At 34.5% G+C, this 15,930-nt stretch overlaps 2 protein-coding genes and 1 long non-coding RNA gene across 10 annotated transcripts in view; all 3 read right to left on the reverse strand.

The window, feature by feature from the left end:
* Positions 1-3,867: 3,867 nt before the first annotated feature.
* On the reverse strand, positions 3,868-6,450 carry mrpl17 (mitochondrial ribosomal protein L17). Its single transcript, XM_051130505.1, has 3 exons — positions 6,056-6,450; positions 5,426-5,494; positions 3,868-4,206 (listed from the first exon to the last, which is right to left on the reverse strand). The coding sequence occupies exons 1-3, from the start codon at positions 6,227-6,229 to the stop codon at positions 3,946-3,948; spliced, it is 504 nt and encodes a 167-aa protein (XP_050986462.1). The 5' UTR covers positions 6,230-6,450; the 3' UTR covers positions 3,868-3,945.
* Positions 6,451-7,416: 966 nt separating this feature from the next.
* LOC127178778 (trypsin-1-like) overlaps positions 7,417-15,930 on the reverse strand; it is a 48,234-nt gene continuing 39,720 nt past the window's right edge. For 2 of the 8 annotated variants that reach the window (XM_051131882.1, XM_051131878.1), the window contains exons 4-6: positions 15,785-15,921; positions 15,595-15,696; positions 15,450-15,510 (exon numbers count right to left, since the gene is read on the reverse strand). In XM_051131882.1, coding sequence (XP_050987839.1) covers positions 15,463-15,510; positions 15,595-15,696; positions 15,785-15,921 — 287 coding nt within the window. In that variant the 3' untranslated portion in view covers positions 15,450-15,462. Of the gene's footprint in view, positions 7,568-7,656; positions 7,759-7,861; positions 7,999-8,097; positions 8,349-8,431; positions 8,583-8,654; positions 8,767-13,997; positions 14,048-14,142; positions 14,245-15,449; positions 15,511-15,594; positions 15,697-15,784; positions 15,922-15,930 lie in introns of those variants that run through there. The other 6 variants (XM_051131881.1, XM_051131890.1, XM_051131879.1 and 3 more) reach the window with 6 other exon arrangements.
* LOC127178781 (uncharacterized) lies at positions 9,907-11,941 on the reverse strand. Its single transcript, XR_007829435.1, has 3 exons — positions 11,829-11,941; positions 11,589-11,694; positions 9,907-10,103 (listed from the first exon to the last, which is right to left on the reverse strand). It is a non-coding gene; the product is annotated as an uncharacterized LOC127178781 (long non-coding RNA).

Genomic DNA, 15,930 nt, shown 5'->3' on the forward strand with positions numbered 1-15,930 from the left:
ACCGGAAAAAGTCATCTGAACAAGTAAGTAACATGTCTGCCAGTTTTGTTCTGACCGGCTGAAAAAAGAAGGTTTAAATCATGCTACCAGTGGTGAGTAAAATAAATAATGGCAAAGTTAGCGCAGATCACATGGAAATTGTCTGAATAGGTGTATTTAACCTGTCTGTAGATTTGAATTTTTGTACAGTTTTTGTGATGCCATTCGAATGTCATCGATAGAAATTGTTCTTTAAATCTCAAAAAGCAATTTAATGTTCCTTAGAACTTGTTCTAAAACGAAAAGTTTAATTATTGCAGATGCTATAAGAAGAGACTACAAATGATCCGGTGTTCTGACAATTTGTGCTACCCTGTCAGATTTTGCTACCTCCCATTAAAACAGATGGTAGCATAATTCGACAGCGAAAAATGCTACCTATCAGATTTTGCTTCCAGCATGATATTAATATTGTGTGAGGCTTTATTAACGTGTACACCTATCCCAACCCTAAACATAACATTACAGTATGAAAAACACAGTGTTGGTAGCACAATCTGACAGGCAGCATTATTTGTTAAAACACCGGCAGCTACAGCATCCACACAGGCTTTATGTATACAGAGGTGATGTAGGGGAGCGCGGGGCACAACCTAACACTTTTCGAATTTCTCAGTTTGTGTAAATCCACGTGAGATTCAGAGTATATTTTTTCATCCACGTTAATTTCACACTTGTCTTGTACAAATATGTCGCTTTGTTTCATAATTACATAGGTTTATTTACCTCAAAAGAAAGGAAGTGAAAAGTGACAACATGCCCCGTAGGTGGGGTACATTGTAACATGACCATATGACAGCTTAAAATGTTATCTGATCGAATGAAAAAATATACACGACAAACTAAAATATTTTGTCAATAAAATAAAATGATTAACTTTTTCAAACAAAATAATGGCGTTTTTTAAGAATTTAAAAAATGTAATTTTTGAGGTTCACAATGAACACATCGTAACCATGCGTGGGACGGCCCTGATAGCAAAACACAGCTATACAGTATAGTTCAAACAATGTGCGCAAATAGATGAAACACATTCAGACATTCAAAAAAAAAAAAAACAAAAAAAAAAAAACACTCCCCTCCCTCCAAACACAGCTCTCATAGAACAGGAGAACCACAAACGAGCCAAAATGCTTTACATTTCATGAAATAATTTCTCAACATTAAACGTCGATTGTGAGTCTTTGTTCACCTGTTTCTTGTGGTTAGTAAATAGTGAAAATTGCATGGCTAATGTCATAGAAAAGCATAGTTTAATATAGCGGGGCAGATTGTAATGCAGCGTTACAACGTTCCCCATCAGCGCGACTGGAATATAAAAGTGGTTCGTGTCTTCTGTTGACTTGCCAAGCATTAATAAATCTAAAATGATAAACAACAGATTGGCGATTAAAATAATAGCATATTTGTCTCACTTTAAATGAATACTAAAAACTAGAAGAAAAACTACTAAAAAAAGAAGAAAAATTTACTTCTGTCAGAAATTTACTTTTACTATGGTAAAATAAATATTCAGCGATATCATTAAAAGGCGTCTGAATTTTGCAATTTTTTCTCTTTATAGTGTTGCCATGGCAACTAGTAAATACCGTAAATTTGGTTATGCTAGCATGTGTGGAAATATTTAAACCACGTTTTACAATTAACCCCGCGTTAGTTTGTGCCCCACGCACCCCTAATGATGCAAAGACAAACGACCCGAACCACTCAAATTAGAAAACATTACACCCTTACCATTGTGAGTCGTGCTAAGGTAAGAAGATAGTTTTGAACACTGATTGTGACTCAATAATTGATTTTAGATAATTAAAAAAAAACGGAATGCATCTTTAAATGCATAACATAAAGTTAATATAGGTAGGGTATGGCGGGTACAACGTTTAAATAACGAAAGAATATGTAAAAGTATGGTATTTGGGGTACAAAGCGCCCCTGCTGTTGAGGCTAAAAGGAACAATAATTAACATGATAATTAATAGAAGGCTGACTTTTTCATTTGTTGACATTGATTCAGATATTTAAATATATTATGTTGGGTGTCCATCTTGAGATCATATTAAATATGATAATCACCATATTTAGAATGAAACCATCATATTTAAAAACATGCTATTAATCATATCATGTAATGAAATATCATTTGTTGTTACTACTGTACCATGGGATCTCCTTCAATGCTTTCAGAATCTTTACATTTTAAAACATGTTTTATATTAACATTTTAATGACAAAATGAGCAACTTGTTTTTTTATTTATTTTCACACAAAATCTGTTGCTCCATAAATGTTCGGTACAAACGTATATGTTTCTGCAATCACACTTTGGGTGCAGTAAAAAGCACTTTTTGTCTTAACCCATGTAGGGTGAATTCAGGTAAAATCGTCCATGATTTATAAAACGTGTAATTTAGTTGCCTAGATGTTTTTGTTCTTTTCTTTTTTTAACTACTTTTGTTAAATTTAAGGTCCAACTATAGTATTTCAATTTGAACACATTTCATATAAAGTGTTATTTGCAAGGTATATACCAATAAACATTTTGAGATCATGCACTCTAGAAAAAAACATTTTCAGGTAAAGTGGGCCATCTCTTATCAAAAAATATTCTGAATATGAATTAAAAACATGATTTATTAACACATATTATCAGACAAACATATTTAACAACATATTTAACAAATCCAAAAGTATATAACCTACAGATTATGAGTAAAATAAATCATGTGCAAATCCTCATCTCAATTCATGTGAAATTCCAATGTTGCATTAAATTTGATTAAATCTTAGTTTTAGAATATGCAGAAATCAGAATATATCTACAACATGTTAAAAATGTGACTATAACACAAGCAACAAATAGTCTAAAAAGTAATGAGGAACATTTAAAATTGTAACATATGTAAACGTTTTTCTGTCTATGCTCTCTAAACTTCAGAAACTTTAATTGTGTACATATTTTAAAGCTTTATGTTCTACATCTATATTTTTTCCTCTTATCCTTTCTTCACTCCACAGACGGAACTTCATGCCTCAACTTCCTTTTTATTCTGTTTCCTTTCTTCCTTCTCTGACTTAAATTTCCTGATTGTCAACTTATTTGTTTTCCAAAGAGGTAAATACATGTCAGCTACAAAATAACCAGTGAATGTCAAATTGTTTAATAAATTTGAGTATAATTACTGAAGGTTAAAGGTCAGCCCACTTTACCTGAATCCCACTGGCCCACTTTATCTAACACATTCAAAAGTGGGTTAGCAATATTTAAACACCTTACAAAAAAGTAACACATTTTTAAACAATTTGCTCTTTGCATTTTATTCCGTTAACTGTGCAAACAAAAGCAACAGGAACTGTCTCAATATTTGTTTCCATTTAGTGAGCAACCTTGTAATTTAGAAATAAAAATGTCAAAGGATTTTCAACCTTACCCACCAGTGTCATAGACCACAAGAGAAATGGAGAAATAGTGCCTCTTTAATGAAGAACCATTGATGTGCTCTGAAAGTTCAAACCCTTTGAGCACAGTATAATCGAACCACTTTACCTGAATTCACCCTACTTTTACAGAACAGATTTATTTAATTTAAAATTAGTTCTGTTCTAATGTTTTGCTGTGTAACATACTATACAAAATTACTTTTATTCGTTTGTAATGTGTCCAGAATTACATATAACGACTTCCTTAGCTGAGATATGAAATATTTGTATTTTCAAAAACTGACTTTGACCATTTGAAATGTAGTGAAAACAAAAAGTAAGGTAATTAAAAACATTGAAAAGACATCATCTTCAGTCATGTAAAAAACTAACCGTACACAACACCGTAAATAAATTTTAATGAGATTTTAATGAAATGCATAATGGTTTATTACATGAAATATAATGTACAAATACAGTGATTAAAGATCATAAGTCCTTTTTCTCAGACACCATTTGAGCTTTTTCTTCTCTGCATGCTTTCAGAAGTTGGTTTAACAAGTTCAATTCACTGACGCGTTTCATGGGGAACAGCGGAGGGAAAGGGTTGCCTTTATACTCCAGGACAGTCATAGGCGCGCGGTCCAGATTCTCCCTGTTAGGAATGCGAGCCATGCGTGTATATCCACCCGTCCGATTCTCAAATCGTGCCGCCAAAACTTTAAAAAGTTTGGGGATCAAATCTTTCTCCTGAAAGGAGAAATATAAAAATGCATATATATCACACACACATATATGTACACTCTAAAAAATGCTGGGTTATTTATTTATTTATTTTTTAACTCAAATGCTAGGTTCAGCCTGTTGAGTCATTTTATTGGGTTGTTTTTAATATTTTTACCCAGGTGCTGGGTTATTTTTTAACCCAAATGCTGGGTTCAATTTATTGGGTTATTTTTAATATTCTTTTACCCAGGTTCTGGGTAGTATTTCTGTAACTAAGTTGCTGGGTCATTTGTAACGCTGGGTTATTTTTTTCTACCCAACCACTGGGTTGAGCCTGTCTCTGACGAAACAACCCAGCTGCTGAGTTACAGTCAGAGCGTGGGCTTTTTGAGTCCTCTACAGGAGAGAGCGGTTCTCAGCGCCACCAATTTGGTGCAGTTCTTCAGCAAAACAAAGGTTTGTATACATTTTATTTCATTTATAACGTCTATACTGTGCTGTAAATTGTATTATTTTACAATGCAACATAAGGACGAGCGGTCACTTCACATAATGGAAATGCCTTTTGCCTTGCATAAAATAAATGGACTTGTTATAGTAGTGAGTTTAACTTAATTTGATGTTAAAATATGTTCTCTAATGTCAGTACTGTTTGTTTATGGGCAGGTTTTTGAGTCAGTCATGGCATCTTTCAGCTACGAGTGAAATAGAGGCCACGGTCTGAAGTTTGCAGTTACCCCAGGGAACAGCAGCCCTACACCGGCTCAGATTTCGGCAACACACTGGCACGAGAATTAGCACTATTTCAGTAAAAAGCGATTACACGTTTGAGTACACCAAAATTAAAATGCTACTTTACATTTTTGTGTCTAAAATGCCGGTTAAATTAGTTTAAATGTATGTAATATTGTAAACTATGATGTATTCACTCAAATAAATGTAATTTGTCTTGTATTTTGTCCATGTGTTCTTGCTTAATAATAACTCTTGATTCTTGCTGTTGCCTCTAGTAATTCTGTGTGTTTTTTATAAGTACCAGTCAATTTTAAACCAGCAATATAATAATTTTAAACAACAGTTGAGTTAAATAAAGTAACCCAGCATGTGTTCTGTCTAATATCTACCCAGCATCAGGTTGCCAAATAACCCAAGTTGGGTTGTTTTTAACCAAGCATTTTTTAGAGTGTAATGTATATATAGTATATACAATTCAACTGTGAAGCAAGTGTGATTGAAAACTTACTGTGAGCCAGAAATCAGCCATTTTCATGGACTTCTCATTAGTATCTCCATTTTTAGCATAATCAATCAACTAAAAAAGAAAAAACACACACACAAACTTTAAAAACTAAAAAAAAAAAAAAAAAACAAACAAAAAAAACGAAACAAGCATTCTAGTTTTAAACAGCACATTAACATAGATTTAAACTTTATAATTTCATTTCTGACAGCTTTTTCCTAAAATTTAAAAATGTCACATTTACCCGAATTTTAGTATTTTGGACAATTTTAACATAACATAGTTTACTAATATATATATATATTTTTTTTCAGTATTACATAGTTGTCTTAAATACCAAGAATATTTACTTATAATCATTGCTAATTCTAATGGAAAAGAAAATTAACAGGAGCACATTTCATGGCAGAAGCAGCAGTAACAGTTTATTATTATTATTATTATTATTATTATTATTTTTACATCACGATCAAACAATAGTTCTACGTTAAAATATTAATCAAAGTCCTAAATGAAACAGACGTCGTTTAATTTTTTTTAAAGATTTAATTAAGTAAAAAATGTCCATGATTGAAGACTCCCAGATACAGGTAAAGCAAGGTACTGTAACTTGAAGCGGTGTTTTGTACTTGCCTTTTCAGCGTAGAAGCGAACCTCATCGGCTCGGGCTCTTGTTGTCTCTATTCTCTCGTGTCGAACCAGACCGGTGAGGATGTTCCTTAGCATGTTGATTCTGGACTCAGGTCCGAGTCCTATCCGACGGGCCACTCGGCCATGAGAAATCAACGCCCGCACAGTGAGTCGCATTACAAGAATCGGTGAAGGACACTCCTCCAGAAAATAAAAACTCTCTGTTACACAGCGTTAAAGATATTGGGAAAAAATAAATAAAACCAAGACGAGCACGTCTGTGATCAGCGTTTACATCCACTGGAGATCAACAAGCGCATTTATTTCATGCAGAATATTAGGCTATACACTGAGGTGACAGCAACACAGGAGCACTGCATGTGTGATGGTGCGTTGACTGAAGAGTCCGGAATGAACAATAAGACTTGAGTAAGGTTCCGCATTGTCAAAAGCGGTTACAAAGTCATGCTAAGTTAATCATTTCCTCCTAAAATCTTTTAAATTAGTTTTATTGATCTTATTGTAAGTACATCTGGGATAATTACATTTTACTGTCATTTATTCAGAAAATGTTTAGCCTGCGGTAACATATAGGCTACATGCTAAGTATATCCTCAAACTCCTGTGAGCAGCCATCAGTTAAATTTAGGCTATAATTTAATCAAGTTAGATACAATTACTAGAGGTAAAATGATGAAAGGCTCTGTCATGGTGTAAATGACAGAGCCCTAACGTGAGCATGTGTAGCCTTATTATGTGTAGCTTACTATTAATTTTAATTCACACGACACATACTCAAACTATAGAATACATGAGAACCGGAAGCGCGTAAGTGACATTTTGGGTGAAATGGACACTCTTGATGAGCAATTTCTACTGGCAAACGTATACTGCCATCCATGAGTGTACAATTTTTTTATTATAAATGACTGAAGTCAGTACACAAACTCATATCAAACCATGGTAAATTTTTGTTTTGGCCCTCCTGTAAAGTTGGTGAAATGTCACTTACGCCCTCGATATGTTGTATTTGTAAACGCAACAAAACATACAATTTTGACAATTGACAATTGAATTTATGTCAGTGCTAGCAATCATCAGCTGTCTAATCATAGTCGCTTGACTTAAACATTGCCTTTGTTGGACATTAATTTTTTCCAATGTCTTTTTAAAGGAGAAACTGTTTCTATGTGATTTGTATCTATTATAATATTTATTATTAAATTATTTATTATATGATTCATATGAATCATCTTGTACCTTTAGCCTTCTGCTAAATTGCTAACATGATATAGGCACTTTATTGTCTGTTGCTTTTTACAAAATCTTTACAAAAATGAATGAAGCACTTGGAGAAAGCAGAATATTTTTTAAATGTTTTTATTTTCACACAGGTTTTTAATCTCCAAAACAAAGAAAAACTGATGGATTGCAGATTTGGAGGCTGTATCTGATTTCATATCAGCTTTAGCTGCTGCTCATGACGTCGGCGATCCATTGGCTGAACATGCACACCTTTGAGAAAAGAGGATTCATATAAGTGCTTCATATTACACTAAAAATATTGTTTTGTAACAGTTATTAAACAACAACAACTATATTACCTTGACATAGACACCAGGACGATTCTTCTCAGCACAGCCAAAATCCCAGGACACAATACCTTGCAGCTGACCGTTGCACACCACAGGACCACCAGAGTCACCCTGAAGAAGAGAAACAAACAGCTGGTTATTTGTAATTTGTAACTGGTTGTTTATAGTCTTAATTAATATTCATTCAACAATATTATTTCTTGTTATCCTCTACCTGGCAAGAGCCCTTTCCTCCCTCCGGGTATCCAGCGCAGAACATGTTACTGGTTATCATACCAGGGTAGAAGTTGTTGCAGTCGCTGTCGGACAGGATGGGGATGTCCAGACACTGAAGCTTGTCAGAATAAGCAGCTACAAAGGATTAAATGCAACAGAAATGGATATGGAGTCAACCAAACTGCTGTGAACATGAAGTGTGAAGGAAATGACATTATGAATCCTGACACTTACTGGAGCTCATGGTGTTTCCCCAGCCAGTAACAGTGCACATGGTGCCAGCGGCGGGAAAGCTACTGGGCAGGGAGATGGGCTGCACATACTGATTGAGGGTAGCGGGAGTGCTAAGCTTGATCAGCATGATGTTACTGTCAGTGGTCCAGGAGTCATAGTTGGGATGGCGGAAGATCTTTGCAGAATCGATGAACTGTTCAGATCCCTCATTAACTGCGATGTTGTACTCGCCCAAACGGACCTCAATACGTCTGAAAGACAAAGTCGAATACTGTTCAGAACTGAAGAAAACAATGGACAGATACATGAACTACTCTGTGAAGACATCACTTACGACTGGTAGCAGTGAGCAGCAGACACAACCCAGTTCTCGTTGACCAGAGAGCCACCGCAGAAGTGGTAGCCAGAGTTCAGAGACACCTGCCAGGGCTGGGAATAGGGTGTGCACTCATACCCACCAACAATCTTGTCATCATCCAGAGCAACTACACAAATGAGAAAGTAATTGCAGTGAAATTCATAATTGCAGTGAATCAGTAAATAGAGTCTCTACTCACAGGCGGCTCCAAGGAGCACCAGGAACACCAAAGACCTCATGACTGCTGATTGAACCTGTTTGATGAAAGTCTTGATCCACTCTTGCATTATTTATAGACTGCCAGCCTAGTAATCCACGCCCAAGTGGTCTGCCATTGACCAAATAGCTTCAAAAGACTTATCTGAAGTAATACGCTATCATTGTGTTTCTGTGAAGAGTTAGTGTTATACCTTGATTACTTGAATGTTAGAAAACTGAATTGTAGGACTGCATTGGCAACCAGTGTACAAATAAATAGTAACAAGATGTGTTTTTTTATGCTTATATAGCGTAAAATGTTTGTCATAAATTTCCCAAACCATGAAGCCAAAACCTTCTTAACGGTGACATATAATCTACAATATAATAGTATTTGAAGTAACACGCTATCATTGTGTTTCCATGAAAAGATACAGAATTATATATTGATTACTTGAATGTTAGAAAACTGTATGTTAGGGCTACATTCTACACTCTGATGTTACCCAGTGTACAGAAAATATATAGTAACAAAATATATGGTTTGTATGCATAAATTCTCAAAGCTAAGATGTTTGTTATACATTTCCTAAATTATGTTATACATTTCCTAAAACATAAAGCCAAAACCTCCTTAACCTAACAGTGAAAATCCACCTGCAGTACAGAAACAAAACCAAGTGTGTAGATTGAACAGAACAGGGCCACTGCTGGCCAAATTGGTGCCCTAAGCAGAATTGTATCGTTGTGCCCCTCCCTCAAATATTATGGAAGTAAAACCAAAAATCACCTACTATACAGGGACAAAATAGAACTTTAATAAAATATAAAAGTAAATAAATTGCAATTAAATTGTATCATTTGTTAATTACAGTTGTAGCTCTAGACAGTTACCTATGGCTATGATTTTATTAATGCAGTTGTATGATTGATTTTATTGTCTCAAGCATTCAGAAATCAGAAAATTAAGAAAATTAAGCAGTTTTACTAAGATAAATTTGGTTAATTTTGGCAAGGGTTGTGATGTTTTTGTTAAAGAAAGTACCATTTCTATCTCAAGATTAAGTGAGATCGAGCAGCTGTGCTGCTGAATAGTTACATTTTAGGCTTTGTGACCCTGACAGAATGTTTTCAACAGCTCATTTGAACAGCTGTTCATCTTCTCACCCAAGTTTTATATGTGTTCATTAGGGTGGTCCTTATTTTTGGACTTTTGAAGTCTTCTGCTCTCACCCTTCCAGTCAACTCTGTTTTAATTAGGTTAAAAGAACAGTGCTGTTAGTATTAAAATGGGAAATCACGTTTGCAACCAAAAAGCCTTCAGACAGCGCGCTCACATTATCATTGCCATTGTGCTCCAGTTGTCCTGACTTCAAGTTCTGGCTCAAGGACCTTTCCTGATCCCATCACCCTCTCTCTCTCCCACTTCACGTCCTGTCCACTTCCTGTCCTATCGAAATGACGACATACAAACACATTACAACGCTGCTGATGAGATCTTTGAAAAATTGCAGTCTGATCTAGATCGTGATGACAATCCAACGTGTGCTTCAGCTGCAGAAATTGGAAACAGATTTTGTTACTCTCTGACAATCTGCATAATGTTCTTCAGTCTTCCAGAGGAGTTCGTAGTACTCTTGGATTCACCTCTTTGCAACTCCTCTTTCCTGCATTTGCAATGTTTGTCTAGATACCAGGATCTTTAATTTAGAAAGAATAACAAAGTTGCAAGTGTTCTGCCATCGTCATGTATGGTAACCCATACTCAGAAATTCTGCTCTGCATTTAAACATTCAAAATTTGATCAGTAAACAAAAACCTTACTAATATCACCAATCAGCTCTTAAAGTACCTGTTTATAAAAAATATACATAGGATAGAGTGGGGGAAAATGCCCACATGGGGTAAAACATCGCCTCCCCCCATCCCTTCCTGTTTTTCCCAAAATAACCACAAGATGAAATCAAGATAATTTTTTTATTGTAACTATGGACTACGGTGTCAAGAGTGATGTAGAAGTTTTCACCATGAAGATAACACTGGTGATGTACCAAAGATAGGGAGTATGTGTTATTTAATAAAAATATAATTATATTTTCAGAATGACATTATTTTTTTCTCAAACATAGTGGGGTAAAACGCCCCCAGGGAGCAATAGGCAATTACTGTAGTTGCTCTGTTCTGAACATCAAATCCTTTTGTTTTTCCATCAAATGAATTCTAACTAGTTGGTTAAATAAAAATATTTGGATTTTATATTTAAAAATGACCTCAGGTTAGCATCAGGTAGCTAGTTTGCTAGCCAGTTAGCATCAGCTAACAAAATGTTTCAAACAGGCTAGGCCTATTATGATTTTGTAATTTATAATTATTGATTATATTCTTTTTAATTTTAAGTTAAAACTGCCTAAAACTGATTTTGCTGAATAAAGCAAATAGCTTTATCAGACTGCGGGGGCATAGGTGGGGTAAAACGCCCCCTTGGTACGAATTTAATTTTTTTGTAAAAAATCTATTAACATTAAACTCTGGACATTTTTCATACTTTGTTTAAAATTGATGTAATTTTCACTAAAACTATGATAACTTTTCTGAACACATTTAACTTTTGTTTCACAGAAAAAAATTGCACACACTTAAATAATTTACCCCCAACAAGGGCCACTCGAGTGTTCATATATTTAATGTTATTTGGGGTATGCCTAGTTTTTTTTCTCCATTCTGCTGTCATATTTATATGTTTATAGTTACAGTATAAAATATTTATCTCAAGCAGATGATGAACGATGACATGTGCATCTTTATTCCAGTCTTTCTGCACTGTCCAGTACATGCAGGAGTGTGTGGAGTTAAAAAAAACTGAACACTGCAGTTCAGAGTTCAGATTCAATTTCTGGAAATATTGTTACACATTTGTACATTTAATAACACTCACAGTTGTCTTCAGTGGATATGGAGATCTTTTATCCTGTCAGCAAGTAGAAAGTAAATTCATTCAGTCCGCTGGGGTTATCTTAAGTTTTTTTTTACCATCAATGACCCTTGAAAATGAAACCATAATGCAATACAGTAAAAGACAGACATACAGGTAAAATGTAAAGAATGTAAATGTTGTACAGAATCATTGACCGTAAACAGGCAGACAGTCAGGGCAGGCAGCAAACCATAACAGTACCAGAATCAGAGCAATGGTCCAGGGGCAGGCAGCGATGAGTCGAACACAAGAAACAGGACGAGGTCAAAACAGAAAAGTCAGTTGAAATAAATGCTTGGAATCGTTCACCGAGGCAAAACAAGACTTTGTGATTTATGCTTGTGTGGGAGTTGCTTAAATAGTCCAGGCTTATAAGTGTCAGGTGTGTGTGAAAGTTCAGTGCCAGGTAGGGGCTAATGGGAAATGTAGTGAGAGTCCGAAGTCAGTACTCTGGGGATGGAGCCCTCTTATGCCCGAAAGAGGGAGCTGTGGAGGCGTACTCTGTGACACCATACTTGAGGAATCACTGAAGCTAAGTTCTAATGAAGACAGCTTTTCTTTCTTCAGTTGTTATTTAGATTAACCAAATATTTTCATGAAAAATCATTTATAACTGTTGCAGAATTGTTGAAGATGTTTTACAAAGACAACTGACAATTTCTATTACTGCTAACAAACAGTAACATGTAAAATGGATTATGTAATCTGATTGCAAAAATTAAATACTTGTAATTAGATTATATTACATATTAAAATACTCATAATCTGACTTGTCACACAACAGAAGGAGGCAGACAGGTAAATAGTAAAGTAGTTTTTTATTGATTGCAGGAAATGTCTCTTTGATTTATTTTTCATTAATTAGTTATTCATACAATACCAATAGCATATCTCATTAAGGGAGTCAGTAAATTTACATCTATTAAAAGGAGACTCTTTATAGTGACTGCTGAAAATAGCCCACCACTAACTGTATATACATGCTGAAAATCTGGTTTTTGGTGGACATTCTGTGACACAAGACCAGATTTGTTTTTTTATTAATTAGTTATTCATACAATACCAATAACATATTCATGATTGGTTGATAAAATTCATAATTTGTTGATTCTCATTAATTCTCCATTTACATCCATTAAAATTTCCTTTCTAAAATAGCCCACCACTAACTGTATATACATGCAGAAAATCTGGTTTTGTGGACATTCACACAAGACCAGTTGCAGTTCCTAGGTGACTATAATTACACATGAAATTGAGAGGCTGCATTTATTTATAAAATCATTTCAGTTTTAAAAGTTTTTCTCAAAATGTAAACATTGCATCAACTACTGATGAACACATTCATTTTTATTTGAGTTTTCACTCTGCCCATTATTTAACCATGTATTACTGTGTATTTAGAAGGTTTTTGTCTTTTAAACGCATTAAAATGTGATGCAGGGATTCCTAAATATTTTTGTCAGCCAAACCTGTTTAACCTAATGTATTTACTTGGATTTTACTAAGATTTAGTCTTTACTAATGTGTTTACTAAGATTTTTTTTTTTTTTACTAAAATTTTTAAAAAATCAGGTAAACAATTTTTTTTTTTTTGGTAAATTATTTATTTTAATTTTGTTGTAATATCAAAATGATTTATATTAATTTTACATTTGTGTGATTTAGTTAATTATTAACTTTTTTTAAATTAAATTCACAAACATTTTGCAGTTCCTTCATGAACCCCATTTTAGGAAACCTTGATGTATTCTCTCTCTCTCTTCGTATATTATCAATCAATATGATAAAACAGTATCCTTTTAAATCAGTGTAATAAAAGTTAGGTCAAAAGTAATCCAAAGGTAATTAAATGTAGTCTGATTTATATTGCCTAAAATGTGTAATGTAATTGATTTCATTACTAACTGCATTTTTATCATATAAATTGGAATCAGTAATGGTCTACAGTTTATTAGTAATCTACCCAGTACTGCTAACAAATATCAGTAACCACATTTGCTAGTCCTTAACATTTCCATTGTTGCACATTCCTAGAATTCAATGTCTTTTTGATAGAATAACCATTGTTCATCAACTGCTTGTCTGTAATTTTATTTATTTATTCATTTATTTTAAATATTAAAGAACACAATACAACTTGTAGCCATTTTAAGCTTTCTGATAAACGGCTGACATAGGCACTTTGTTGTGTGTTGTTTTGGTGAGTAATTATTGCTAAGAGCATCATACAATTAAATATAAGCCTGTTAAAGTATTTCATATATTCAGTATTTATTGACAAATATCAATGAATAACTTGGAGTAAGCAGAACATTTTTAAATGATTTGTCAGAGGAGATTTGGAGGCTGTATGTGATTTTGTATCACCTTTAGTTGCTGCTCATGGTGTCAGCGATCCATTGGCTGAACATGCACACCTTGAAGAAAAGAGAATTCATAAAAATCATATAAGTACATCATAATAAACCAAACATATTGTTTTGTAAGAATTACTAAACAACAGCTATATTACCTTGGCATAGACACCAGGATGATTCTTCTCAGCACAGCCATAACCCCAGGACACAATACCGTGAAGCTGACTGTTGCACACCACAGGACCACCAGAGTCACCCTGAAGAAGAGAAACAAACAGTTGGTTATTATTAAGATAGTTTTAATTAATATTTGTGCAACAATGCTGTTTCTTGATATTCTCTACCTGGCAAGAGTCCTTTCCTCCCTCCAGGTATCCAGCGCAGAACATGGTACATGGTACTCTATCAATGTTCCAAGAGTTGTAGTTGGGGTGGCGGATGACCTTGTCAGAGTAGATGAACTGCTCAGATCTCTCATCGATTACAGTGTTGTGCTCACCCAAAAAGACCTCAATACGTCTGAAAGACAAAGTCCAATACTGTTCAGAACTGAAGAAACCAATGGACAGATACATGAACTACTCTGTGAAGACATCACTTATGACATGTAGCAGTGAGCAGCAGACACAACCCAGTTCTCGTTGACCAGAGAGCCACTGCAGAAGTGGTAGCCTGTGTAGCCTTATTATGTGTAGCTTACTATTAATTTTAATTCACACAACACATACTGAAATGGAGATATCAAATGAAAACTCTTAATGAGTACTTTCTACTGGCAAACATATGCTGTCATCCATGAGTGTACAATTTTTTATTATAAACGACTGAAATCAGTACACAAACTCAAATCAAACCATGGTAAAAAAATTTTTGGCCCTCCTATAAAGTTGGTAAAATGTCACTTACGCCCTTCTGGGTCTCACCCCTCGATATATTGTATCTGTAAACGCAACAAAACATAACATTTCAACTGCATTTCTTTCTTTAGTTATTATTCACATTAAACCTCATAAATAGTTTGATGAATAGTTTTGATACAGTTGTACAGAAATATTTTGAAGCTAAATTGACAATTTATGTCAGTTCTAGCAATCATCAGCTATCTAATCATAATCTAATCATATTACTTTCTTCCAATGTCTTTTTAAAGGAGAAACTGTTTCTATGTGATTTGTATCTATTATAATACTTATTATTAAATTATTTATTATATTATTCATATGAATCATCTTGTACCTTTAGCCTTCTGCTAAATTGCTAACACGATATAGGCACTTTATTGTCTGTCTTTTGTAAGTAATTTATTTAAATGTAGGCCCATTAAACAATATTTGTTTACAAAAATGAATGAAGCACTTGGAGAAAGCAGAATTTTTTTTTAAATGTTTTTAATTTCACACAGGTTTTTAATCTCCAAAACAAAGAAAAGCTGATGGATTGCAGATTTGGAGGCTGTATCTGATTTCATATCAGCTTTAGTTGCTGCTCATGGTGTCGGCGATCCATTGGCTGAACATGCACACCTTGAAGAAAAGAGAATTCATATAAGTGCTTCATATTAAACTAAAAATATTGTAACAATTATTAAACAACAACAACTATATTACCTTGCCATAGACGCCAGGATGATTCTTCTCAGCACAGCCATAGCCCCATGACACAATACCGTGCAGCTGACCCTTGCACACCACAGGACCACCAGAGTCACCCTGAAGAAGAGAAACAAAACAACTGGTTATTATTAAGATAGTCTCAATTAATATTCATGCAACAATGCTATTTTTTGTTATCCTCTACCTGGCAAGAGTCCTTTCCTCCCTCCAGGTATCCAGCGCAGAACATGGTATTGGTGATCATACCAGGGTAAGAGTTGCTGCAGTCGCTGTCGGACAGGATGGGGATCTCCAGGCACTGAAGCTTGTCGGAGTCAGCAGCTACAAAGT

The sequence above is a fragment of the Labeo rohita genome, chromosome 16 (assembly GCF_022985175.1).
Source record: "Labeo rohita strain BAU-BD-2019 chromosome 16, IGBB_LRoh.1.0, whole genome shotgun sequence".
Lineage (NCBI taxonomy): Eukaryota > Metazoa > Chordata > Actinopteri > Cypriniformes > Cyprinidae > Labeo > Labeo rohita.

Coding starts and splice junctions, on each gene's coding strand:
- mrpl17 (XM_051130505.1), bottom strand. CDS start 6,229: ATGCGACTCACTGTGCGGGCGTTGATTTCTCATGGCCGAGTGGCCCGT. Junction 5,495..6,055: donor TTCGCTTCTACGCTGAAAAG/GCAAGTACAAAA, acceptor TTTCTTTTTTAG/TTGATTGATTATGCTAAAAA. Junction 4,207..5,425: donor TGGCTGATTTCTGGCTCACA/GTAAGTTTTCAA, acceptor TTCTCCTTTCAG/GAGAAAGATTTGATCCCCAA.